The sequence below is a fragment of the Ichthyophthirius multifiliis genome (assembly GCF_000220395.1).
Source record: "Ichthyophthirius multifiliis unplaced genomic scaffold scaff_1120509251129, whole genome shotgun sequence".
NCBI classification, from domain to species: domain Eukaryota; phylum Ciliophora; class Oligohymenophorea; order Hymenostomatida; genus Ichthyophthirius; species Ichthyophthirius multifiliis.
The window spans coordinates 71270-98461 of NW_004086177.1; the positions used below are offsets into that span (position 1 = coordinate 71270).

The 27192-nt window shown below is 15.5% G+C and overlaps 5 protein-coding genes across 5 annotated transcripts, besides 57 other annotated features; all 5 read left to right on the plus strand. All coding sequences in view use genetic code 6, as the record gives it.

Annotated features, from left to right (window-relative positions):
• The first annotated feature begins 395 nt into the window (after positions 1-395).
• Positions 396-451: a microsatellite.
• Positions 397-439: a microsatellite.
• Positions 415-447: a microsatellite.
• Positions 452-564: 113 nt separating the features above from the next.
• Positions 565-653: a microsatellite.
• A 1033-nt stretch (positions 654-1686) lies between these two features.
• On the plus strand, positions 1687-3095 carry IMG5_145860 (major facilitator superfamily protein, putative; the record flags this gene model as incomplete). Its single annotated transcript, XM_004031119.1, has 2 exons — positions 1687-1885; positions 1924-3095. The coding sequence occupies 2 exons, from the start codon at positions 1687-1689 to the stop codon at positions 3093-3095; spliced, it is 1371 nt and encodes a 456-aa protein (XP_004031167.1).
• Positions 1703-1736: a microsatellite.
• A 302-nt stretch (positions 3096-3397) lies between the features above and the next one.
• Positions 3398-3451: a microsatellite.
• Positions 3439-3487: a microsatellite.
• Positions 3454-3498: a microsatellite.
• Positions 3499-3930: 432 nt separating this feature from the next.
• Positions 3931-3976: a microsatellite.
• Positions 3932-3977: a microsatellite.
• Positions 3932-3984: a microsatellite.
• Positions 3932-4007: a microsatellite.
• Positions 3963-4024: a microsatellite.
• Positions 3965-4022: a microsatellite.
• Positions 3982-4116: a microsatellite.
• Positions 4037-4109: a microsatellite.
• A 158-nt stretch (positions 4117-4274) lies between the features above and the next one.
• Positions 4275-4318: a microsatellite.
• A 663-nt stretch (positions 4319-4981) lies between these two features.
• Positions 4982-5023: a microsatellite.
• Positions 5024-6421: 1398 nt separating this feature from the next.
• Positions 6422-6475: a microsatellite.
• A 322-nt stretch (positions 6476-6797) lies between these two features.
• IMG5_145870 (radial spoke head protein, putative) lies at positions 6798-7792 on the plus strand (the record flags this gene model as incomplete). The annotated part of the gene is made up of 3 exons (XM_004031120.1): positions 6798-6871; positions 6915-7611; positions 7670-7792. The coding sequence occupies 3 exons, from the start codon at positions 6798-6800 to the stop codon at positions 7790-7792; spliced, it is 894 nt and encodes a 297-aa protein (XP_004031168.1).
• Positions 6876-6913: a microsatellite.
• Positions 6881-6913: a microsatellite.
• An 82-nt stretch (positions 7793-7874) lies between the features above and the next one.
• Positions 7875-7957: a microsatellite.
• Positions 7884-7957: a microsatellite.
• A 236-nt stretch (positions 7958-8193) lies between these two features.
• Positions 8194-8226: a microsatellite.
• A 478-nt stretch (positions 8227-8704) lies between these two features.
• Positions 8705-8749: a microsatellite.
• A 13-nt stretch (positions 8750-8762) lies between these two features.
• Positions 8763-8990: a microsatellite.
• Positions 8795-8834: a microsatellite.
• Positions 8937-8995: a microsatellite.
• Positions 8953-9012: a microsatellite.
• Positions 9013-10134: 1122 nt separating this feature from the next.
• Positions 10135-10176: a microsatellite.
• Positions 10177-10188: 12 nt separating this feature from the next.
• Positions 10189-10253: a microsatellite.
• A 161-nt stretch (positions 10254-10414) lies between these two features.
• Positions 10415-10462: a microsatellite.
• Positions 10463-10930: 468 nt separating this feature from the next.
• Positions 10931-10984: a microsatellite.
• A 263-nt stretch (positions 10985-11247) lies between these two features.
• Positions 11248-11291: a microsatellite.
• Positions 11292-11483: 192 nt separating this feature from the next.
• Positions 11484-11524: a microsatellite.
• Positions 11487-11536: a microsatellite.
• Positions 11494-12032, plus strand: IMG5_145880 (hypothetical protein). Its single transcript, XM_004031121.1, has 2 exons — positions 11494-11739; positions 11789-12032. The coding sequence occupies exons 1-2, from the start codon at positions 11563-11565 to the stop codon at positions 12023-12025; spliced, it is 414 nt and encodes a 137-aa protein (XP_004031169.1). The 5' UTR covers positions 11494-11562; the 3' UTR covers positions 12026-12032.
• A 114-nt stretch (positions 12033-12146) lies between these two features.
• Positions 12147-12186: a microsatellite.
• Positions 12156-12228: a microsatellite.
• Positions 12229-12396: 168 nt separating this feature from the next.
• Positions 12397-12430: a microsatellite.
• A 1089-nt stretch (positions 12431-13519) lies between these two features.
• IMG5_145890 (hypothetical protein) lies at positions 13520-15535 on the plus strand (the record flags this gene model as incomplete). Its single annotated transcript, XM_004031122.1, has 2 exons — positions 13520-14725; positions 15510-15535. The coding sequence occupies exons 1-2, from the start codon at positions 13675-13677 to the stop codon at positions 15533-15535; spliced, it is 1077 nt and encodes a 358-aa protein (XP_004031170.1). The 5' UTR covers positions 13520-13674.
• A 195-nt stretch (positions 15536-15730) lies between these two features.
• Positions 15731-15767: a microsatellite.
• An 857-nt stretch (positions 15768-16624) lies between these two features.
• Positions 16625-16657: a microsatellite.
• A 300-nt stretch (positions 16658-16957) lies between these two features.
• Positions 16958-17014: a microsatellite.
• Positions 17015-18920: 1906 nt separating this feature from the next.
• Positions 18921-18967: a microsatellite.
• A 310-nt stretch (positions 18968-19277) lies between these two features.
• Positions 19278-19314: a microsatellite.
• Positions 19315-20265: 951 nt separating this feature from the next.
• Positions 20266-20307: a microsatellite.
• A 10-nt stretch (positions 20308-20317) lies between these two features.
• Positions 20318-20356: a microsatellite.
• Positions 20357-20874: 518 nt separating this feature from the next.
• Positions 20875-20915: a microsatellite.
• A 1512-nt stretch (positions 20916-22427) lies between these two features.
• Positions 22428-22457: a microsatellite.
• Positions 22458-22548: 91 nt separating this feature from the next.
• On the plus strand, positions 22549-26707 carry IMG5_145900 (protein kinase domain protein; the record flags this gene model as incomplete). The annotated part of the gene is made up of 18 exons (XM_004031123.1): positions 22549-22691; positions 22734-22840; positions 22885-23001; positions 23046-23493; positions 23582-23761; positions 23811-23999; positions 24287-24304; positions 24707-24770; positions 24820-24878; positions 24923-24987; positions 25039-25107; positions 25169-25296; positions 25353-25454; positions 25499-25585; positions 25633-25844; positions 25886-26017; positions 26057-26156; positions 26700-26707. The coding sequence occupies exons 1-18, from the start codon at positions 22569-22571 to the stop codon at positions 26705-26707; spliced, it is 2208 nt and encodes a 735-aa protein (XP_004031171.1). The 5' UTR covers positions 22549-22568.
• Positions 22996-23042: a microsatellite.
• Positions 23010-23044: a microsatellite.
• Positions 23501-23568: a microsatellite.
• Positions 24188-24237: a microsatellite.
• Positions 24447-24487: a microsatellite.
• Positions 24485-24561: a microsatellite.
• Positions 24992-25024: a microsatellite.
• Positions 26212-26268: a microsatellite.
• A 201-nt stretch (positions 26708-26908) lies between the features above and the next one.
• Positions 26909-26961: a microsatellite.
• The last annotated feature ends 231 nt before the right edge of the window (positions 26962-27192 follow it).

Here is a 27192-nt window from a genome sequence, read left to right on the forward strand (position 1 = left end):
AATTTTATAAAAAAATATTAGACATTTTATAAATAACAAACAGCTTCGAAAATTTCAAAAATTCCAGTAAAGTATATTTTTTAAAAATATACCTACGCAAAATATCATTTAAAAATAGACAAAAATACAAATAAGAATTTTTTTTAACATAAATTCATAAAATTATCAATTTTGAAAATAAATTAGGATAAGAACTTAAAAAATATAAAAGATTTTTAAATTGTTAAAATTAAATAATTACAGAATTTAGAATGTAATAAAGTAATTAAGGGTTATGTATAAAAAAAGAAATAATGAAAAATCTATATAGTATTAAAAAACAAATCAATAAATATAAATTGCATGGAAATAATAAAGAAATATAATATGTGTATAATTAACTAGAAATTAGTTATTAAAAAAAAGTAAAAGAAAAAAAAAATAATAAAATAAAAAAAAATCAAAATATAAAGAGAGCAAAATTTATTAAATACTTTAAAAAAGGCAATTTAAGTAATATTTAAAATTTGTCATGAAATTTTATTAATATTTTGATAAAATATATTAAATGTTTATAATGTTCAAAAATATAAATATAAATATAAATATAAATATAAATATAAATATAAATATAAATATAAATATAAATATAAATATAAATATAAATATAAATAATCATTACTCTTGCTGAAATCATAAATTTATCTGTTCATTTCCTTCATTATGTGTAAAAATATCTTTTTAAACAAATATTTGCTTTTAACTATGTTAAGATTATCGATTTGTCTTAATATTTTACTTTTTCTAATAAAATTGTATATAAAGTTTAAAAACTTGCACTAATTTTAAAACAGTTTTCAATTTATCAGGATATTTACAATTCTCTTACATTAAATATAAAATAATTTGTATATATTGTACTAAATTTATTGTTGACTTGAAATATTTTATGAATAGATTTGAAAATTGGAATATCAATTATTATGTTAACAATAAAGTAATATTGAAAATATTGATTGTTAGGTCAAAATAAATGTCTTTAAATTTATTATTAGACTAAATTTTTTATGTTTAATATTTTAAATCGTTTTTTTAATATATAAAGTTTTAACTAAACAATTTTATTTTTTTATAAATATATCCTATTTTTGAAAAAATAAACAAATTTTCATTTTTTTTTTAATATTATTAATTTTTTTATCTAATCCATTAAAATAAATTTATATAAAATAGCTCAAAACATATATATATTTTAAATGATTAAATAAAATACTCGATTTAAATAAATTGAATAAAATAGTATTATAATATAATTCACTTTTTAAAATATTTAATATATTGTGATTTATAATATAAAAAAATACCTTTTTATTGTAATAATAATAAATATCCTATAAATTAATAACTTATTTACAATAAATATCTCCAAAAAAGATTAATTTATTTTGATAATTTTTAAGAAAATTTTATAAAAATAACAAGTATATGTATCTTTGATTTGTATTATAATAAAGATAATTAATAATCTTATAATTTTATATAAATTAAATCAATATTTACTTATTAAAAAATAGTTTTTTATATTTTATAATTTAATTTATTAAAAAAACATAAAAATGTAAAAAATTCAATCAATAATTTTATAAATTTAAAAGAGTTTATTGCTTCAATAATAACTAAAAGTTTTTATAATAACTTTTTTCGCACATGCATCTTTACACGGTAAAAATAATAAAGATAAAAATAAAAAAAATAAACCTTAAAAAAGCATTACGAACATCTTGGTCTTTTTATTCAAAATACATAATAAATGACATAAAATAAATAACTTCATAACAAATAGGTTACATGAACACGTCTTTTTTATTGTTAATGGGGTTCGGCTTATATTTTTTTGGAGGATTAGGTAAATAATATCTTAAAAATAAAATTAAAAAAAACTAGGTGATAAAATAAGTGCAAAAAAATATTTAATGTTTGGCATAATTTTATCAGCATTATTTGTATTCATGATACCAATATTTTATTTTCTAGGAATTTATTCCCCAATATATTTCATTATTTTATAAGGATTAAATGGTTTATTTGAATCTACAGCACAGCCAGGTTCAATGAGACTTTTAGGAACCTGGTTTTCAAGCCAACATCGAGGTATTTTATTAGGAATATGGTCTGGTAGCCGTAGTTTTGGAGACGTATAAGGATTATATTTATCTCATATAATAATTAATAAATTCAGTTTATAATGGAATTATGGTTTAATAATATAATCATTCATATGCTTTTTGATAAGTTATTTAATATATAAATAAATAATTAATTATCCTGAAGAAATAGGCTTAAAAATTCAATAAGAAACTACAATATAATAAGAAAGTTTACAACTAACGCATTAAAAGACACATATTTCTATAAGTTAAGCTTTTTATACAATTCCAGGACTTTTTTGGCATACATTAACTATGATGTTTTTGAAAGCTTTAAACTATGGAATACTTTTTTGGTATCCAAAGTTTTTACAGGATATAGGACTTAAATAATAAAGTTCATACATCGCAATTTTCTGCAGTGTAGGAGTACTTTTAGGAGGAATAATTTCAGGATGGATAGGAGATAAAATAGATAAAAAAAGAGGTATTTTAATACCTCCAAGCCTTTTCTTACTTGTAATTTGTCTTTATTTTTTCAGTGTTTTAAATTAATAAAATGATTCAATTTTACATTTTTATTTTTACTCATTTTTTATTGGATTTTTTCTTGGTGGACCTTATAATGTACATCATGGACCACTTGTAGTTGATCTTGGTTAACATGAATCTCTTAAAAATAATAAAGAAGCAATAGGAAGGGTTACTGGGATTATTGAGGGAGCTGCTTGTATTTCCTCGGCGATTGTTTAGATCGTAATTCCGTATTATGGAGAAAATAATATCTTTAAACTTTTTATAATTATTAGTTTAGGAAGTATTGGATGCATTTGGCCTGTAGCTGTTAGTGACTATAAATATTTTAAAAATAAATATAATAATTATAGTTTAAACAGAAAAAAAATTGAAAATTTAAAAAATGATGTAAAAATACAAAATTTATAACATTAACTTATTTAGAAATATTGATTAGTTTAAAGGTCTATTAAAATTTATTTGAATTAATTAAAAAAAATATAATTTATGAAAAAAATATATTATATCTTTATATATTTAATTATAAGAATTTATATAAACAAAAAATATTTAAGTTTATTTGCTTTGATAAATAATTTAATTATATAATACAATTATAAAAACTAAAAAGTAAAATTAAAATTATAATATGTTTAAAAAGATAATGATAAAAAAAATTATAAACATTAAAGAAATATATATATATTTATTAACTATTTATAATGTCTTAAAAGAAAAAATTATAAATTTTAATAATATTTATATTTATATTTATATTTATATATATATATATATATATATATATATATTTTTTTTTTTTTTTATATTATAAATTTTTTTTTTTTACATTTTAAATATTTATAATTAATAGACATATATATATATATATATATTATTATTTTGTATAAATTTAATGTTTATATTATTTTTATTTTATTAAATTAAATTAAATATTTTAATTTGTTTTTTTTAAATAAAAAAAAAGATATTAAAATTTTTTATACATATAATTTTTTTTTATATCATAATAGTCTAAATTTATAATATCTTTTTTTTATTTTTACTAAAAATATATTATATAAATTTTATTTATTTTCAGAACTTTTATTTATTAATAATAAAATAAGATACTTTATATTAATGTATCTTATTCAAAATTATTTAAATTAGTAAATATAATAAATAATAAAAAAAATACAGGTATTTTTTAACATATTATTTTCCTTTTAAAAATAAAATTTTAAAATTTTTATTTTTTTATTAATATATACTTCTAAAATAAATTAATAATATAAATATAAATATATAAATATAAATATATATATATAAATATATTTATATATACATTTATTATATTATTTATATTTAACTTTATATATAAAACATTTTTATTTTATTTAATTTTAAATCATATATATTTATATTTTATTGTATATATAAATTAATATTATAAACATATATATTTATTTAATTTGTTTCTTTTTTTTTTTTTAGTTTTTTATTTTTTTTATCTAATAAAATTTATTTTTTAGTTTTTATTAAGAATACTTTTTATTTATGTTTTTTTTATTTATTAATTTTAATAAAATAATATATTTTTAATTATTAATTTAAATATTATCAAAATGTTAAATTTATTTTTATAATTATAATATTTTTTTTATATATAATTTTTTCTTTTTAATATATTTAAACTGTAATTTCTTTTAATTTAATTTATTTCATAATTATATATATATATATTATTTTTATCTTTATATTTTTTTTATATATAATATTTCAATAAAAAAAAAAAAAAATTTTAACTATAAAAATTTTTTATATTTTTTTTATTTTTAATAATTCACAATATTTTTTAGGTTAATTAATATAATATATTTTATTTTATTTTTTTCCAAAAAATAAAAATATATTTATATAGCTAAATCATGCAATTAGTTAATATAATTTTCCTCCAAATCCATATGAAATCATAACGTTGATAATATTTAGCCTTTCCTCTTTAATATTTAGTTTTTTCACGACACTGAACTAGTATATATGTCATCAGATAGATATTGGGATTCCTGTTATGGAAGTTTTAGTTATTCTGCGTTTAGATTGTAAAAAAAATTATAATATAGATATTTTTTTCCTCTTATTTAAATTTTATCATAAATTCTAGAAACTTTTTTTTATTATTAATCATATTAATACTTAATTGTTTGTTTTTAAATTTTTATATGTAGGTAGTATGAGCTTAATATACATATATAATAAAAAATTAATTGCAGTAGTCTACCGTGATTATTCTGAATTATAAATACATGCATACATAATTTAATTATCATAAATAATTATTTAAAATAAATAAAATATTTTAAAATATAATTATAAATATTATTCTATTCATTAACTAAAATTCAAAATTGAATAAAAAACATAAGAAAACCAAAATAATAATATTTTTTAAAATAATAAATAATTTAATAATTAAAGAAATAAATCTAAAAAAAAATATATCAAATAAAATTTATATTGAATATGAATAATTTAAAATTTATTTAAATTTTTAAATAAAATATGTCTTTTTCTTTATTATTTTTACAATTTCTTAAATCTATTATTTTTTTTGCTTAAATAAAATTAAATTAATAGTTTTATTAAATAATTTTTTATATATATATTTTATGAGATTAATTTTATGGTTATTAAAGTTTTAATTTAAAAAAATATATTTTATGAATAATATTTATACAAAAATATGAATTCATAAACTAGCATTTATAAACAAATTTTAATAAAATGTTATCCTTGTATATTTTATGGAGCAATTTCAATTTAAATTTTATTTATAGTAAAATCAATTTCAAAATAAATTAATTAAATTGGCTACATTACAGTAATTAAAATTAAAATAAAAAAATCAATCATATTTATAATTAACAAAGGTATTCACATACTAATAAATATTTTCTTATATATTATGCTAAATAATATAATAAATAATAAACAAAAAGTAAAATAAAATTCAAATATAATAATAAGAAACTGAATTTGAAAAGGTATCAATTTTATAGTAGTTAAGAAAAAATTAATAAATCATAGTTTATTCTATAATTTATTTAATAAATATTTATACAGGAGTAAAAGCAAATTCAATATTGCCTATACCTATGTATATTAAAAAAATAAAATTATTTAATCTAATTTATTTGTGAACAAACAAAAAGGTACCTCTAATTAAGAAGAACATTAATATTTTTTGTTTTTATTATTTCATTAATACTTGGAAAAAATTAGCATTACAATGGGAAAGCTAAGCTATCAATTGCATGTATAACATCAGGAGCTTTAATTGCTGGGTATAATACTTTTGATGATAATTTATATGGTTATTTATTCTGCTTTTTAAATAATATATTGACTGCTATAGGTTTATAACTAAGCAAAACTTTGAATGATAATTCTAATATTTCACCTTTTTGTAAATATAAATTATATTATTTTAATAATAAAAAATTAAAGAACTTATTAATGAAAATAGTAAAAATTTATTTCCTATTTGTTTAATATTTACTTTACTTTAAAAAAATATATAAAATATATTTAATCCTAATATACTAACATGGAATTTTATATTAATAATATAATATTATTCAATTTTAAGTAAAAAATATAGTTATATATAAAAAATAAATAAAAAAAAATATTTAGGTTTTTTGCATTAATTATCAGTTAATTTATGCACGATGTAATGTTCAACTTTATCTGTTTCTGTGACAAATAATTTAAAAGTAATATATATATATATATATATATATATATATATATATATATATATATTTATATATTTGTAAAATTGTATTTTTATATTTTAAAAGGATATATTAAGCACTATAGTTTCTTTATTCATACATAATGATATATAAGTTGATGTATTTTTAGTATTTGGTTTATTAATGTCATTTATAGGATCATATATATATATGTATTCTAACTATTAAGAATTTAAAGAAAAAAAGAAAAAAAAAATAGAATGAACATATAAATTCAAAATATATATATATATAAAAAAAAATTAACTTTCTCAATTAAAGAGAAAAAAATAATATAACTTTTATATAATTAAAAAAAAAAATCAAAAAATCAAAAAAAAAAAAACGAAATAAAAAAATGGACATTTATCGTCTTTCAACTGACATAAAATTTATGAATTAAATTGGTATGACATTAAGTGTAGAAGAAAGGTATATAAAATAAAAAAATAATAAAAAAAATCAATATAAAAAGAATGAAATTAGAATTATCCATATTAAAAATTAATGAAAATGAAAATTTCGACTAAATATTATTTTGGGGAAAAATCCAAGGTGTAAAAGCAGATTATTTTGTAGCTTTAGCTTTGTAATATAAAGGAAAATTTGAGTTTCCTTCTAAGAAATTTTACTTTGCCAAAAGTGATACATTTGATTTTGAAGAACTTCCTGAATGTAATTTAGAATATTAACAGTAAGTTGATACATTTAGGACATTATTTACAGGAGATCCAAAAACTGTTATCATCCCTCTCAAAGAAGAAGAAGAAGCCCCTCCAGCAGATGCAAACTAAGAAGAAATTCAAGAAAAAGCTCCTGTTGATTCTGATGAAGACGAAAATCCTAAAGTGAAACCAAAACCTTTTACAGAATCAGATAGATTGGCCTATATAATAAGAGCAATTGAAAATGACTGTTCTTTAGTTCCTGTAGGAGCTTTAAAACTTACTCCATCTCATGAATTAAGATATAATGATTCTTTTAAAGGTCTAAGCTTAAAAGAAGTTAACTAAATAAGTTTATATTAACATTTTAGAGCTCCATAAACTTAAGAAAAAAAAGATTTCATTAGTAGAGATGACGCTATTTTCCATTTCAATATTTTTGATCCTATTCATAATGATTTACCTAAAGGTTGCTGGTCTTTATAGACAGACTCCTCTAAAACAAATGTATAAATTACTTTTATTTTATTTTTGTTTTTACTTATTTAATTTTTTTTGAAAAAAGGCAACTTTAAGAAGTCTTACTTGGCCAGGTTTTGTGGGATACCATAGAGCTAACTCGAGAATATTTGGATATTGTTATATTGGAAACGGATTAAAAAATTGTGATTTACCTTTTCTTTTATGATTTTTTTATTATATTAATTACAATATTATAATGTTATACATTTTATTAAATTTTTTTATAAAATATTTAATTTTTATATTCAATATTTAATTATATATATATATAATTATATATATATATAATTATATATATATATAAATATATATATAATATATATATATATATTAAAGCTTATATGTAATTTTTTTAAAAATAAAAATATTTTTATGAATTTTTTTTATTTATTATTTCGATAAAAACTATTAATTTCTAGTTTATGCATAATTTATTATTTTATTGATTTAATTAGTTTGTATAATACATTCATTATTAGCATATTAAATATTTTTGTATCTTTATTTACCAACTAAAATTAAATTAATTATAATTTTTAAAATAGAATATGATTATAATATTGATTAAATAATATTTTGAATATAATATTATTTTAATATTAATCTATATATTTATTTATTATGATTTATTATTCTAAATATAACTTTATTGTTTGAGATTAATACATTATAAAACATAAAATAGTCAATTACTATGATTATTAAAATAATTATAATTTAAATTTTATATTTAATTATTATTACAAAAAGTATTAATTTAAATAATTAATATAGGCTTTAAATATTGTACAATTAATTAAAATAGTCTGATAAAACTATAATAACAGTTTTTGATTATAAAAAAAAAATTAGGCTAACATCTTATTTTAAAAGTTTTAAAATATAAATAATAAATTATTGTTATAAAAGAAAAAGCTATTATTTAATTAATTACAATATTTTTCTTAATATAATTTGTATATTTTAATTATGAAATATGTTAATTAATTAATTATAAAAAAATATTTACTTAAAAAAGGATGATATTTTAAATTTAATATAATATATATATATATATATATAGTTTTCTTAAAAATTAATATATAATTATTTTGTATTTATATATTGATATTTTTATTTATATTATCTAAAATTTTATATTATTTTTATTATTATTAATAATATAAAAATTAATATTATTTATAATATTATTATTATTTATATTATTATAAATAAAAATATTTAATTATTAAAATATATTTTAATTTCATTTTTTATTTTTAATATTATTTGAAAATTAATTATTATTATAATAAAATTTTTTTAAATATTTATTTTTATTATTATTATTATTATCATTATTATTATTATTATTAATATTATTATTATTTAATATTTTAATCATTTTTTTGTTTTTTTATATATTCTTTAATATTTTTTATATAAAAATTTATAATTATTTTAACTATTGTATTTTAATTTATTTTGTTCAATTATATTTTTTTTTTTATACATAAAAATATATTTATAATAATTTTTTTTTATATATTTACTTATTTAATATATTAGATAATTTATTTTTAATTATAAATATATTTTAAAAATAATGTTATGTAATTAATTTTTAATATCTTATTTATTATTATTACATATATTATTTCATTTTACCAACATAATATATTCTTTATTTATTTTTAAAAATTAATTTTTATTTTTTATATTCACACTAATTTTCTAGCATTAATTTATGTTCAGCTATTTAACTGTTTTTAATATTATAATAAAATATTTTTAATAAAAATAAAAATATAATATTAGATATTTAAATAATTTTATTGTAATATCTCTTTATATATTTAAATAAATTTTTGGTGTTTAATATTATTTATCATTTATTAACCTACTATTATTTTTATTTAAACTTTTGTACAATATAATCTAAAAATTACCAAAATTCTTAATTAGTTTTACAAAGTGATATTTAATTTATTCTTATTAAATTATCTTATATTGTATTAATATAATAGTCGTAATAATATATCGATTTAATTAATATTTATATATATATAGAATTATCATCATTTACTTTCTAACCTAAGATTTTTTAAAAATGAAAATTTTATTTATAAACAAAATTTCATATAATTTGATAAATAATTCTATGTTTCTTCTTGTGAATTTACCTTTTTCACAGCTATATACTTTTATTTTAATTTTACTATATTTTTTATATGTTAAAAGCTTGAATCTTACTTAACATACTTAAATATATATAAAATCTTAACTAATAATGCATTTATTGATTTCTTTATTTTTAGATATTAATTCTCACTATTTTTAATTTTTTTTTTTTTTTTAGATAAAAATATATAGTTTAATTGATATTATTTAAATTAGGACTGTTCAGAATTTTTCTTTTAAATAAAAATTGGATTATAAAATTTAGATTTTAATAAAAGATATGTGATATAGATTAGTTTCTTAAATAATAATTAAATACTTAATTTAAATATCAAAAAAAAATATATTGATTTTGTTATTTTTTTAGATTTTGCTTATTTATTTATATTTAATTTATAAAAAAATAATTTTTATTTTTAATATATTTTATAATAAATTTTTATAATTATATCATATTTTTCATAATTCATGATAAATAAAATAATAATTTTTTTATTTAAGTAACAATAAAGTTTTAAGTAAATTTATTTTTATCATAAAAATCATAGTTAATAAATATTAAACTTATGTGTAATATTCATTTTCAAAAATATAATTATAATTAAATAGTCAACAATTATATAAAAAATTTAAATTTAATTAATTTTAAATTTTAATATTTTTATATTTTAATTAAAAAATCTTATATATATATATTAATTTTTAATAAAATGTAAAATGATAAAAAAGTCAATTAAAAAGAATAATATTTTATGCTTAAAAGTTTAATAAAAATGATAGAAAATTGATAAAATTAATACATTAATAATTAATATTAATGAATATATATATAAATAAGCATAATAATATATTTTATAATTTTTACTTTTATACATTTTTTTTTTAAAAATATATATATCACTTATAATTCTTATCAAATAATATGAAAAAATTTAGAATATATATATTGATTATATAATTTATAATATATAGTTTTTTATAAAATTTAAAAAAAAAATATTATTAAAAATTTGCATTTTTTTATTTTTAAATAGCGAAGAAATATTTAAAAATATTAAAAATTTATATTATAAAAGTTCAATATTCTATTTAAACAGATATAAGAAATAATCTTTTTAATTTTATATTTGTTTTTTATTAATCATATTTAATTTATATAAGTTTTTCAAATGTAATATAATTTATTTAATATTAATATCTTTGCAATTATTTTTTTTGCATTAAACATAACAATGTTTAATACTTTTATAAAATAAATATATTTTTTATTATAGTTTACTACCAATAAATAATAAATAATTACTAAATTAAAAGAAATATTATAGATTAAATTATAAATTAATTTAATAGATAATTATACTTTTACCTTCAAATATATAATTAATTTAATCTTTTTTTACTAGAAAATACTTTTATTATAATATTTTTTCTATTTCAATTTATTTAAATCCAAAAAGAAATAAAATAAAAGAAAAAAAAAAACTAAAGAGAAAAAATAAATAAAAAAATTATAGTGGTATATAAAAAAAATTAAAAAAAAACAAATGAGGGGAAAAAAAATTAAAAGAAAAATAAAAAACTTCCCTAATAATATAATATATAATAAAATAATCAAACTAATTTAAAATCTGATTTTTTTTCTCTTCTTAATATAGGAAGAATAATTAAAAATAAAAAAAGAAAATTAATAGTTAAATAATAATAAATAATATAAATAATAAATAAATAAAATAATAAAAAAAAATATAAAAAACAACCAAAAAATTAAAAAAAAAAATGGCTAGAACTAAATAAACTGCTAGAAAATCCACTGGTGTAAAAGCACCTAGAAAGCAACTTGCTACAAAGGCAGCTAGAAAATCCGCACCTGTTTCAACTGGAGGATTAAAGAAACCTCATAAATTTAGACCAGGAACAGTTGCTTTAAGAGAAATAAGAAAATATTAAAAGACAGTAAAATTTTTTATATTTTTATAATTTATTTATTTAAATTTAAAAAAAGACAGATTTATTGATTAGAAAACTCCCATTTTAAAGATTAGTTAGAGATATTGCTTTAGAATTAAAAAATGATGTTAGATTTTAATCTCAAGCTATATTAGCTTTATAAGAAGCTTCTGAAGCTTACTTAGTTGGACTTTTTGAAGATACTAACTTATGTGCTATACATGCTAAAAGAGTCACTATTATGACAAAAGATTTACATTTGGCAAGAAGAATTAGAGGTGAAAGATTTTGAATGAAATTTATTATATTTTTTTTTTAATAAAAAATAATATTAATATTATAAATTTTATGAATACCTTTTTATTTTATTAAAAAAAATACTCTGATAAATATCAATTATATATATATGGATATATTATATATATATATTTTTTTATTTTATATATGTATTTTGCTTTCTTATTATATTGTTTTTATTTTTTTTATTTTTTTATTATTTAAAAAAAAAAATTATTTATTTTAATAAGTTTTTTTAAAAAATATAAAAAATTTAAATTTTTAATTTTCTTTTTTCTAATTTATCATTAATTAATTACTTCATCATCTTCAGATTCTATCGAATTAATAAATTCATTTATATTCTATAATTACAAATAGTCTATATTATTAATTTATAATTGTTATTAATATTATAATTAATTATTATCTATGTGCCTTTTTTATACTTAAGTTTATATTAAATCGTCTAAATTATGAATAATTTTACAATTAAAGTTATTTAACAAGATGAAATTAAATTAAATATCAGTTCCTTATTTTATTAAAATCTATTTTAAAAATATATAAATAAAAAAATAATATTATAAATTAATGTTTACTTTTTTATTTTATAATTAATGTAGACTTTATTTGATATGGCTTATTTTTTTTTATTCTATTCCTATATAAACATTACTATAGCATTTTATATATTTTTTGAAATATTTAGATATTATATTTTTTACTTTCCATCGGAAAGATAAAATTTGAGACAACTATTTTATGTGTTTTTGGCATTTAAATCTTGTTTTTCTGCAATATTTTGGATAAATAAAATTTCTAAAAAAATATCATTTAAAATCTAAATTTAAATTTATTAAATGACTTTTATTTTTTTTTAAATAAAAAATATTTTATACTTTCTTGTTATCTTTAATATTATTCAAAATAATAATATTTTATTATTAATTTATATAAGATTCAAATTTATCATTTATTATACTAACGAAAAATTACTTTATCTATTTATTAAAAATAATTAAATCATTCATTAAGCATTATCTTCTAATTAAAAAATAAACATATTAAAATTACATTTGAGTTTAAGTTTTAAAAGTCAAGCAAATGATTAATTATTTAATTTTGAAGTTAAAACTTTTCCAAATATGAAGTTTGTATGAATAAAGTAAATTTTTTTTATAAATAATCTTTAAAATTCATTTATTTTGATTTTAAAAATATCAGTAAAAATAAAAAAATAAAATACTTTAAATAGACAAAATTTTATTTTTTATAAAAATTTTCTATTACTTGAAAATATTTTTATTTAAAAGCAATTCAATAAAACTTAATTAATATTATAAATAAATAAATTTAAAATAAGAGCTTAGTAAAACTAAAAATTCAAAAGATTCAACAAAATAAATGATAAATCCGTTACTTGAGAAGAGAAGACTTCCTTAAAATTCAAAATCTCGCTTAAATTCTAAACCTCTTTAGAATCCCAATATTCATTAAAATTCGTAAAATATTACATATTAAGAATTACAAACAATAAACCCGGCAAAAAATTAAAAAATATAAAGTGAATCTAATCAAATAAGACAAATTTAAAATTTTAAGAATCACAATTAGGAAAAGTATCAAGCTCAAACTCAGAATAATTCAAGTCTAAGTAGCTATATGGAATCCTAATCAAGTGTAAGGTGCTCATTTTATAAAAAAGAATAAAATCTAATACATAAGAACTTAGAAATATATAATATATTAACCAACAAGAATAACTGCTTAAGATTTTTAAATGATAAATCTTTATTATTGAATGCTAACTGTGAGAACAGCCATAACTAATAATACAAAGATAAATTAAAAAATAACTAAAAGATTTCAAGTAATAAAGTTTTCTATTTATTATTGAGACTTTATTAATGCATAACAAGCTAAAGACTAAGAGAAAAAATCAGTGTTATTCAACCTTTCTATCCTTTTCATAAATTTAAAGTTATGTGGGATGTCTTAAACTTAATTGCAAATGTTTATTTCTTTATTTTTATTCCTTTAAAAATAACTTATAATCTAAAAATGCACCAGAATTAATATTCTATTATATTTTCGTTAATTTTAGCTACAGATATTTTTATCAATTTCAATACTTCTTATTATTCCAAAGGTTTATTGATTACAGATAGAACATAAATATGCTATAAATACTTCAAAAAGCGTTTTTTTTTGGATTTGATTGCAATTATTCCCCTTTTTACAACTGATGAATTCCGCATAGCTCCTTATTCAGAAGATTAATTAGATAATTAAAATATATCAGAATCTTAAAGTATATTTTATTTACTTTTTTTTATCCGCCTTCCTTTTTTATCAGACCTAAAAAAGCGTTTAGAATAAAAGCTTTTTTTTTAAAGAAAAATGATGTATATAATATCTTTAACTGACCTTTTGACTACTGTACTTTTTTTGGCACATATATTCACTTGCATACAAGTAAAGATTGCCTTAGTAAGGTAAGGAGAAGGAGACCCTAATACTTGGATTAATTAACTTTTTCCAGGAATAACAAATATTTACAAATAATATTTATATGCTTATTATTTTGTTACCATGACTATGACTACTGTAGGATATGGAGATGTTCATCCTTACAATGATCTCGAATATTTTACTACTATATGTATGATGTATGTTAGTTCTGGAATATTTGCATATACTGTTGGATAAATAAGTAATATCGAATAGGCTTTTTAATAAGAAAATAAAAAGAAAAAAAATATGCTTATCATAGCTACTAATTATATGGATAAGTTACATATTAAAAATGATCTTTAAAACTAAATTAGGGAATATCTTTAATATTATATTTTTGAGACTACAAATAATGCCTCAGAAGATGAATATAAATTTCTTTAAATGTTATCAGAGCCACTAAAATAATAACTTATGTTAGAAAATTTCAAAATAGTTCTTAAAGATTCTCCAATTTTTTGTAAAAATTTTTCAAATTCGACTATATAAAAAATTCGCCCAATTATAAGAGAAGTTAAATGTACACCTGATGATATCATTTTTAATAAAGGAGATATGGATGATTGCTCTATTTATTTTATTTAAAGCGGAAACATCTAAATTTGCTATGGTACTAAAAATTAATTAGACTAATTCGATTCGCGTGAAATAATTTCTAATGGATAAAACTTTGGTGAGTTAAGTTTCTTCTCTAATAAAGAAAGAGATTTTAATGCAAAAAGCCTAGATTTTTCTACACTTTTTGCAATTAAAAGAGAAGATTTCATTAATATAATTAAAGAAAATGAATAAGATTTTGAAAGGTTTTGCCAAATAAAAGACAATATAATTTTTTACTAAAATGTTTAAGAGTTAGGAATAACATGCCCTTTATGTAAAAGTAACAATCATTATCTAAACAAATGCGATAAAATGCATTATATACCAGAAGCTTTAAAAGTAATTTATTTATAATTATATATATATAATTATTAATAATAAAGTTAACAAATAAGGAAATAATAAATGAATAAAAAATAATAAATCCAAAAATAAGATACTAACGTTAAAATAAAAGCAAAAAAAGATTTTAAACATTAAAAAATAATTCTATCGTTTAAAAATAACAAAAAACTTTTTAGGAAAATAATATAGAATTTTTAGATTTAAATGGTTATAATTATTTATATTAGGATTTCGATATTACTGAATTTAATTTTTGCCATTAAAATGATGATAATTTAAATGAAGATATTTAAAATATGGCTTAGTCAGAAGATAAATAGGTTAGTTTTACAAAACTTCATTAAAAAATTGACAATTATAAATAATAATTTGATTGCAAAAATCAATTTGTTAATTATTTATTTGATGAAGTCGAATTTTTCTTAATGAAAAGCAAAAAAGAATTAAAAATAAATGATTTTGAATAAATTAAACGCTTTAAACGTTATTTCATTCATAATAACATAGATTAAGTACTAAGAATTTTCTAAATTTATCTTGCTTCACATTTTTTATCATAAAAAAATTTTCCTTCGATATTGACTTTGAGAAGAAATAAATCTACTTTGTAATTGATTGAATAAAAGAAATAAACCAAGATAGGCGAAGGATCTTTATCTTATAGAGAAAAAAAATGAAAATTTATCGAATTTAAATATTTTTATTTAATTTATTAATTTATAGATAAGAAAAAAATATATATATATATATATATTTAATTTTAATATCTTTTAATTATTTTTTTAAAACATATTGTACTATTAATTTTATTTTTATTATTTTTATGTTACTATTAATTTAATTATTATAATTTATAAACTATTTTTTTTCAATATTTTATTCAATTTCTTATGAGTTTCAAAAGTTCAATTTAATTTTTTTTTATTTCTTTACTTTTTTATTAAATATTTATTTAATTCCTGTATTGAAACTTGATTTTGTAAATACTTTTATAGATATCCATATTTTATTTATTCTTAAATTTTTTACCCGTATTTATCAAATTTAAATAAATTTGATTAAAATAATCTTAGATTATTATTATTATGAAATTAAATTTATTTCTGTTTAAAAATGCAGTTTTAATATTTTTTCTATTTATTATTCAATTATCAATTTTTTTTTTTTTTAATTTTTTTTTATTTTTTCCAATAAGTTTTTTATTTATTTTTCTTTAATTTTATTTCTATAAAAGACTTCTTTCTTTTTTCATAAATTTATATTTTTACTTTCAAATCTTATATTTAAGCTTAATTTTCTTTGGAACTTTCATTTTTATTTTTTTTATTCAAAAATTGTATTCGTTATATTTCTATTTGCTAATTAATTATTTAAATAAAATGTTAATATCTGCTTATTTTAAATATATAATTTATTCCTATTAATTACTTGTTGATATATTTTTTTATGATTCTTCCTTTAAATTTTTGAATATAATTTCTTTTTCTTTAAATCTATTTTATTTTCAAAATAATTTTTAAGTCTTTTTTTTACAAAATTATTTATTCTAGTTTTTAAATGTATTAAATAATATTTTTAGAGATTTTATATTTTTCTTCATTTTATTAAATAACTTTATTTTAAATATAATAATTTTATAATAAATTATTGTATTTACTTAAAATTCAAATAAATACTTTAATTTTAAGCTTGTAATTATCGTTATTATTTGGAGTTTGTTTAAAATTATATTATATATTTTAATTTTAATACTCAAAAATAATATTTTTAGATTTAGCTCGGATTTATTAGAATGCTTTATATTTTAAATTTAAAACAGTAGAAGAGTTTATTGTTTAATTTATTTTACTTTTAATATTTTAATAAACAATAGAAAGAAATTATGAAATAATATTCAATTTGTAAATATATTTTAATTAATTTGTAAAGTTAAATATTATTATTATTATATAAACAAATAAAAATAATATATGAAATTGAAATGCTTATGCTTATAGTTTAGTTAAATATATTAAATTATAAATAATTTATTTAGAATATATAATAAACTTAAAAAAAACAATTTATTTAAAATTTAAAAAATATTGATATAATAATTATTACATTTATTATATAATATTTAATTAATTATTTTTATAATTATAATTTTATATATAATTTGATATTTATTATTAATAGTTTAATATTAAAATATATAAATATTTTTTTAAAAAAGTTAAAGCTTGATATTTTAAAGACCTAGATATAAGTTGTAAAAAGGATTAAAAATAATTAATGTATAAAAATATATTTAAATAAAAAGGAAAAAATACAACAAATAATCTCATTAATATGTATTTCTTTATTAAATACAAATAAATTTAAAGTTAAAACACTAAACTTATATTATTATTTGATAATAAACTTGATAAAATATTTTTTTCATCTATAGGCTTTTTACATTTTTGATCTTGCACCTCTACCGCCGCATTTTTTTGCTTCCATTCTTCTTGGATCAGCAACTAATAGAGATCTATCGTATTACATTAATTATTCCTTAATTTCTCTTTTAGAGTTTTCGTCTACATATCTTTTTATCATATATAAATTTAAAAAATATTTATATTTTTGTACTTTTAGTGATAAGCAACAACACCTTTCGATAATGCTTATCTAATAGCATAAATTTAAGATGTATATCCTGATCCTCTCACTCTAATTCTAATGTCAAGTTTAGCGAATCTTTATGATCCAAGTAAAAGAAGAGGTTCCCAAATTTTAGATTATAATAGTTAAGGATTTACCAAATCTACTGGGGAACCATTTACTTTAAGTAAACCTTTACCAGGTCTAACAGATGCAACAGCAACTGCATTTTTTTTTCTTCCAAACGTTTATACTAATTAAGGTTTTTATTATGTACTCATTTTTTTTTTAATATTTTTTTTTTTTAATAAAATATTATAAATGAAATTTTTTTTGATTTTACTATTATTTTGTACTTTTTTTTTTTATTTTTATTTATTATTTTAATTCAAAAAAAAAACTTTTTATAATAAATATTTATTCAAAAAAAAATTATGTTTTTATAAAAAAAATCTAAATAAAATATATTATATTATAATTTATTTTATTTTTTAAAAAAAATTCATTTTAAATAAAAAAATATAATATATTTTAATTTATTTTATAAATATATGTATATATTTAATTAATTTATACTTTGAAAAGAAAAAAAAAAAATACATTACATATTATTAATAAAAAATTAGATATTAAAATTAATTTATATAAATTAAAAAAAAAAATATATAATTTTTTTTTATTTATAGATATTTTCTTAAAAAAAAAAAAAGTAAACTAAGTAAAAAAAAAAAATAAGAAATTTAAAATTAGCAAAGGGTAAAAGAGAAATTGTGTAATAGTTTAAGGTTTTATAAAACTCTCAATTTTTGTTTATTTTTGGCGGTTTTATGATAATTTGAAAAATAACATTTATTTAATATTCGAAAAATAAAAATGTAAAAAAATAATTTATTATTAATTTTATTTTTAAAAAAAAAATTATAAAAAATTGAAAATTGAAATTTAAATTTTTTTTTTTATTTAAAAAATTTACAAAAAGTAAAAAAGAAAAAAAAAACAAAAAAATAAAAAATAGATTAAAAAAATGTAAGAATCTATTTAAGATTCATAAAATGAAATCAAATATTAAGAAAATAAAACTGAATATTAACCTATTTTGCCTTAAAAAAGTCAATTTTAATAAATTTTTGAATAAACTTTAAATAATTAAGGTAAAAAAATAAAAGTTCATAATAATTAAAAAAAAAAAATTAAAAAAATATTAAAAAAATATAAAAATTTCCTTTTATTAAATAAAAAAAAGAAAAAAATAAAAAATAATTTTTTTATTTTGATTTTCATAAAAAATAAAATAATTTTTTTTTAGAAAAACTAATATAAGAATCCGAAATTTTTACCCATTAAAAATTAAAAGTTGAAATAATGCCAACCTTTTAAATAGAATAGGTGAGTGAATAAAAATAAAAAAGCAAATAAAAAATAAAAAATGAATCAGAGTTATCCAGCAAAAGACTTAAATTAAAGGATAATTAAAATTTGTAATAAATAGAAGACGATTGCTATTTTACAAGTGAATCCAAGGAAAGGTTAAATAATGAAAAAAACTCAGATAATTATTTATTTAATCTACATGACTCAATAGAAGATATTAAGAATAAAGTTTAAAATTTTATCGAAATAACAACTAAATAGGCTAAGGATAATAAAACTAAAAAAGTAGACAAATCATCAAATTTAATTTATTTTACTTGCGCTATATGTGATAAGCCATATGAAAAAAGAGGTTTCATGCGGCATGTAAGAGAAGTTCATTCTAAAGAGTTCCTTAAAAACAATCAAAAAGCTCAAGAATGTCCTTTATGTTATAAGGTTTTAACTTCTAAAAACTATCTTATTAGTCATTTGATTAGTTGTAAGGAAAAGTTTATTAAAAATAAAATTAGTATTAAGAGAAAATCATGATTAAACAAAAATTAATAAAAGAAAAAAAATGTATTTAAAATGGATTACTTAAAAGCTATTATACTTATTTTACCAAATCTCCTGGACTAAATGCTAATGACTTGATTAAATTTTAATAAACTAAAGAAAATAATCAAAATCTTAATAATATATAGTAATCTAATGAAATTTAAGAATGAATTGAATTATTCGATATTTAAAATTTATTTAAAAATTATTCTTATTCCTGCTCAAATTATTTATTTGTATTAGTTTTAAAAAAATAATTATATAAATATATATATATATATATATATCTATATATATATAAAAACTTCTTTAATATAAATATTTATTTTATAATAAAAATATATTATTTACTTATTAATTTTAAGCATTTTTTTATAAATTCATTTAATATTATTATAATTATGTTATATTTAAATTTTACTTGAGTGATTTATATAATAAAGAGAAGAAAACAAACACTTTATCTTATTTGATTTATTGAATAATTAATTGTAAATTTGCAATCAAATGTTTGATAGAAATTTAAATTTGTAAGCATATTATAAATCATTGACATAATTTATTATCTGATATAATTAAAATATTGCTACAATTGTTTAAAAAACAATATGTAATCTTAAAAAAATATAATATAAATAAATAATCTAATAATCTTAAAAAAAAAATTAATTTAATTTAAAAATAATAAAATTATATAAATTAATATATACATAAAAATAATTAAGATATTATTAATTTTTCATATTTATTGTTAGTTATTTCATATTTACAAATTTATATATTTTTTGTTTATTTTTAAAGCCAAATCAACAACAACAAAAGCACAGAATAAAAGAAAGATTTTTTTGTTTTTGATAAAGTTTTTTTTAAAAAAAAACAATGTAAAATAAAACAAAAACAATATAAAAAAGTATATAATTTACATTTATAAATTATTATCTTATAAAATATATTAATTCAAAACAAAAAAATTATTATTAATAAATAAAAATAAAAAATGTTAATTTTTATCTTAAAAAATTATTTAAAATTTTTCTTTATTTGGAGGAAACAAAATTCTTCAGATTATAAAATTTTTTATAATAAAGAGTATAGTACTTATATTGTTTTTGACACTTTCAATCTAACTATTTGTTATAATATATTACATATACATCCCAAGTATGCAATAAAATTTGAATTTATAATTTTAAAAAGATAATTAAAATAATTATATAAGTTATTATTTCAACAGTGATTACAAATAGTAAATATGTGCAACGCTAAGTCTAAATAAGCTAGAGCAATCTGATTATGATAACGAGTTTGTATTGAAATTTAAAGAATATGATATAGATTTGAGGACTTTTTGTGGAATATTTATACCAAGTGCAAATTAAGAATTAATATTTTAAAACGAAATATATCAAATAAATTTAAAATTCATATTATTTGATTTAAACTATAAAGTATTTAAGACAGGAATAATTCCCATAGAAACAATTATAATAGATAAAAATGGCCAAAACTTTGTTACAAAAAAAGTTTTGCACCTAAATTAAAATCAAAGAAAATAAAATAAAATAGAACTTGTCATTCAAAGTTTAGGTTAAAAAATACTTGATTTTTTCGGAATTGATATTAATTAATATATTTATGAATTAGATGAAACTCTTTTTGAAAAATTACCTAATACTGTTCTAGATTTACAAGGTTTAATTATTAAAGTGAAAGATGTAGATATTTATATTCAAAACTCAGTTCTTATGGTTAATCCTGTTCTAACTGGAATTAGATATTATTTATATTATTGGTTCTATTCAACTGGATTGTTTATTATTATTTTTATAACTTTAAATCTTTTTTCAGTTTATTATTTATACTAAACTTGCTGCTCAAGATAAAAATATAAATAAAATTGAATATAAAATATAAATATTGTATGCGTAAAAAATTTTAATCATAAATTTTAAGTTTTTATTTATTATTATTATTAATTGTAATTTTAATTAAATATTTGTATTCAAGAAAATTATATAATTTTTTGAAATCCCATTTGTAATTATTTTTGCTAATAGAATATTTTTATGAATATAACATAATTTTATTTTTTAAACTTGTTAATTAATTTTTCAAAATTATAATAATAAAATATATATTATAACAAACAAATGAAAATCGAATAAATCAATCATTCTATATACTTTTAATTTATAAGACAAACATAAAATTTACATTTTAAAAAATAGTCTGGGTTTAAAAAATTTCTTATATAACAATATGTCATTTTAAAGCAATAAAATATATATAATGATATTATTTATAAATATAAATAAATTTAATTCCATTAATAAATATTAAATAAATAATAAATTAGAAAATAATTTTTTTTATAAATTACATTATATAATTAATTAAATTATATCTAAATATATTAGAGTATATAATAATAATAAATATAATATAATAAAATATTTAAAAAAGAATAAAGTATATAAAATTAAAAAAAATAAAAAGAATAAAAAATGTCATTACTTTAAAAAATAATCAAGAAAACAAAATAGATATTACAAAGCAAAAAAATGTATGTTCCTTATGCCATTATAGCATTTTTATGTTTAAGAAAAATAAATAAATCCTAAGAATATCAAAATGTAAAATTAAGTTATTTCTTATTAGCATTATCTTAAAATCTGGTTTAAGAAGTAAAAAATAAATATATATTTTAAATCGAGTAAAAAAAAAAGATTATTATAAGTGGATCTACATTATTATTTAAATCTGCAGGAACTAAAGATTATTATTAAACATATTCATCAGTTTTATCTAAAGATTAATTATATACACTTTTAAAGTTAAAAAAAACTATTATAAAAATTATATCCTATTTAAAAAAAGAGATAAACCAGATATAGTATTTTCTTGTGTAGATGATTAAAACAAAGACATAACATTTTCTTAAAAATTAGTAATATTAGGGCTAAGTGCATATTTATCATATCAAATAACTTAAAAGTAAAATTAAAAATAAAATATAAAAAAAATAAAAAATAAAAAAGGCTTTTATAAACATAATAAATATAACCAATCGATGATGAATACAGAAGTAAAGTAAAATTTAGCGACATTTATGGTCTAGATAAACCAAAATAGCAATTACAAGAAATCATTGATTACTTATAAAATCCCTGGAAATATAAAAAAGTAGGAGCAAGATTAAGAAAAGGAGTTTTAATATATGGACCTCCAGGGACTGGAAAAACAATGTTAGCAAAAGCAACTGCTGGAGAATCAAAATCTTATTTTATTCATACTACAGCAAGCGAGTTTGTAGAAATGTATGTTGGTGTAGGAGCAAAAAAAGTAAGGGAATTATTTTCTTAAGCAAAAAAGTATTAACCTTGTATAATTTTTATCGATGAAATAGATGGAATAGGCCAAAGAAAAAAATAAAAAAATTCTGATTAGGAATCAGGGGATATGGAAAGGACAACAACATTAAACTAAGTGAATAATATATTTATATATATTTATATATATATATATATATATATATATATATATATATATATATATATATATTACAAAAAAAAAGTTATTGACTGAGATGGATGGTTTTTAAGAAATGACTAATGTTGTCGTTATTGCAGCCACTAATAGAGTTAATTTTATTGATGAAGCTTTATTAAGATCGGGGAGATTTGACTCTAAAATAGCTGTTCATTTGCCTAATTTTGAAGAAAAGAAAGGAATTTTAAACATTCATTTAATAAAAGTAATTTTTATATTTTAAAATAAATTTTACCTACTTATTAATATTTAAGAAATCTCATAATGTTAGTGATGCTGCTTTAGAAGAAATAGCTAAAAGTGCTTTAAATTTAAGTGGGGCTGATTTAGAAAATGTTATAAATGAAAGTGCATATTGCTGTATTCATCATGATAGGTAAGTTATAACTGACGATGATATTAGAGAGGCTTTCAATAAGATTTATAATGAAAAATTCAGCCAAGTCAATTAATTGAATATTTATTGAGTAAATATATATTAGTAAATTAATTTTTTATAATAAATTAAATATATTTTATATTTATTTTTAAACTTTTATTATTATTAGAAATTTAATTAAAAATTAATTTATTTGATTTTAAATAAATATTTATATAATTATAATAATAAAATAAAAATATATAATATCTTATAATAGTTATAAATTTATAATAATATTTATAAATTTGTATAATAATATTAAGTTATTTTTTTTTTTAAATAATAAAATGAAAATAATATAATAAATAGAAATTAAAAGATAATATGGTATTTAAAATATTTTTTATTAAATATATTAAAAATATAAAATTAAAAAAAATATATAATAATAAATATAATATTTTTTAAAAATATACAATTATATTTTAATTAATATAAAAATATGAAATTATGTTTTATTTTTATACAAATTTATTCATTATTTATTTATTTATTTATTTATTTATTTATATATAAATATATATATATATATGTATATATATATATATAATTATAATTATATATATCAATATAATATATAATATTTTTATACAAAATTTACTAAATTTTTTTTTTTGTTTATATCAAATATTTTAATGTACATAATATATTATCTTTATTATATTTTTGTTTGATTTTTTACTTAATAATGACTTAGCTTTCGTTTAAATTTTCATTAAATATTTTAAGTTTATATTTGTATATATAAATATGGGAAATTGCAATAATCCTACAGATTAAAAAGATATATCAAGTTAATAAAATAAAATTTATATTTTAATATACATAAATTTTATATAAAGTATAATCTGTTCACAATTATTATTTTCATTATGTCATTGGACGAGGAGGATTTGGAAAAGTATTTTAATTATAAAAATTGATTTGTATAAAAATATAAAATAGGTATGGAAGGTTGAAAGTAAAAAAAGTAAATAATATTATGCATTAAAAGAAATGTCAAAAGCAAAGTAAATTATTAAAAATTAATATTAATAAAAATATAATTTTTATATTAATAGAATTATTACAAAAAGAAGTGTTTAATCTGTTATGAATGAGAAGTAATTACTTTCTTCTTTAAGGCATGAGTACTAAAATAAAGCAAATAGAATTATTATTTTTTTTGATATTATTAAAAATATTATTAAGTTTTATTATTAATATGGTCGTAGCTTTTTAAGATAGATATAATTTATATTTAGTAATGGATTTATTAACTGGAGGTGATTTAAGGTATCATATATCAAGAAAAAGAAAATTTAATGAAACTTAAACTAGTAAAATAAAATATTAAAATAATATATATATTTTCTTAAATAAATTAAATTAATAGAATTTTTTTCTGCTTGTATAATTATTGGATTAGAATATCTTCATTAAAACGGAATTATACATAGAGATATAAAACCTGAAAACCTAGTATTTGATAGCCGTGGTATATAAATATATATGTACATATATTAGTAAAATAAAAATGAGGATATATCAGAATAACAGATTTGGGCATAGCAAGAATATGGAAACCTGATAATAATAGTGACACATCAGGAACTCCAGGATATATGGGTATATAACTTGATATAAGCAAATTTATAAATTAATAATAAACAAAGCTCCTGAAGTAATGTGTAGATAAAACCATGGTGTTGCAGTTGATTATTATGCATTAGGAGTTATCGTATATGAATGCATGATTGGAAGAAGGCCTTATGTAGGCAAGACAAGATAAGAAATAAGAGATTAAATATTAGCGAAATAAATATAAATTAAAAAAAATGAAGTTCCTGATAAATGGTCTATAGAAGCTGCAGATTTTGCAAATAGAGTATTTATATAAAACTTTATTTTTATTTTTTTAAAAAATAGTTAATTTAAAGAAAACCAGCAAACAGATTAGGCTTAAATGGTCCTGAAGAAGTAAAAAATCATGCATGGTTCAAAAATTTTCCATGGGATTAATTAGTAGCTAAATTTTACGAATCTCCTTATATCCCTAATGTAAAATAAAATGAATAGTATAAAATAATTTAAAAAAAGGCTAATGAAGATAATTTTCATTCTAACATTGATAGAAAAGATAGTGATTAAGAACTTGATTAGCAAAATGAATTAATGCTTAGAAGACATTCCATTTAAAGTATTTTTTTAAAATTTAATAAAAAAAATAAAAAATAAAGGCATGTTTGATGATTATTAATATGATAGTGCTAAAATTAATCATAATAATGCTATAAATATAAATATGATAAATAATTCTACTAATGTTAGTAATCGATTTAATAGTGCAAGATTTCAAAGATCTTAAATAACTCCAAATTGATTATGAAAATAAAAAAATTGAGTTATTATATTTAATTTAATTATAAAGAAAATAATATATGTAAATATCATATTTTCATGTTTTTTATATAATTTTTGTACGTTTTTATATTGTAATTTAATTATAATTATATTATAAAATATCTAAAATAATATTATTATTAAGTTAAAAACTATTTTTTCATGTTCTTACATATACATATTTTTTCTATATATATATTTTGCATTTAATAAATATTTTTATTATTTTTAGATAAATAAATTATTAATTAATTTTGTTACCTTTACTAAATATAAAATACATAAATTTATTTTTTACATTATATATTTATTTTATTTTTATTTAATTTTTCTTTAAAAGCTTAATGAGAATCAATAAAAGCAAGAAAAAATTAATAATTTAAATTTAATTTTTAGTATTTATCTTTTCTAAATTAATTTATTTAAAAGAATCAAAATAATACTTTATCAATAACATTTTAAATAAATACAAAAATTAATTTAGTTGTAGAAAATTTATTAAATAATAAAATAAATTTTGAAAAATAACGATTAAAATAAAAAATATAATAAGTGTAAAATATAATTATTATATTTTAAGTTTAAAATATAATTATTATATTATATAAATTTTAATTTAAATTAAAAATAATTACAAGTTAAGTTTTAAATATAAAAACTATTAAGAATTATTTAAAAATGAATATTTTTACATTTTTAAAATTTAAATATTAAAAAAAAACAGAATAAACATTTTCAAACGTTAAAATAATTTTTTTCATAATTTTTTATTAATAAATATTTATAATTTTAAATTAATTTTATTTTTAAATTCTTAAAATAAAAAGTACTAT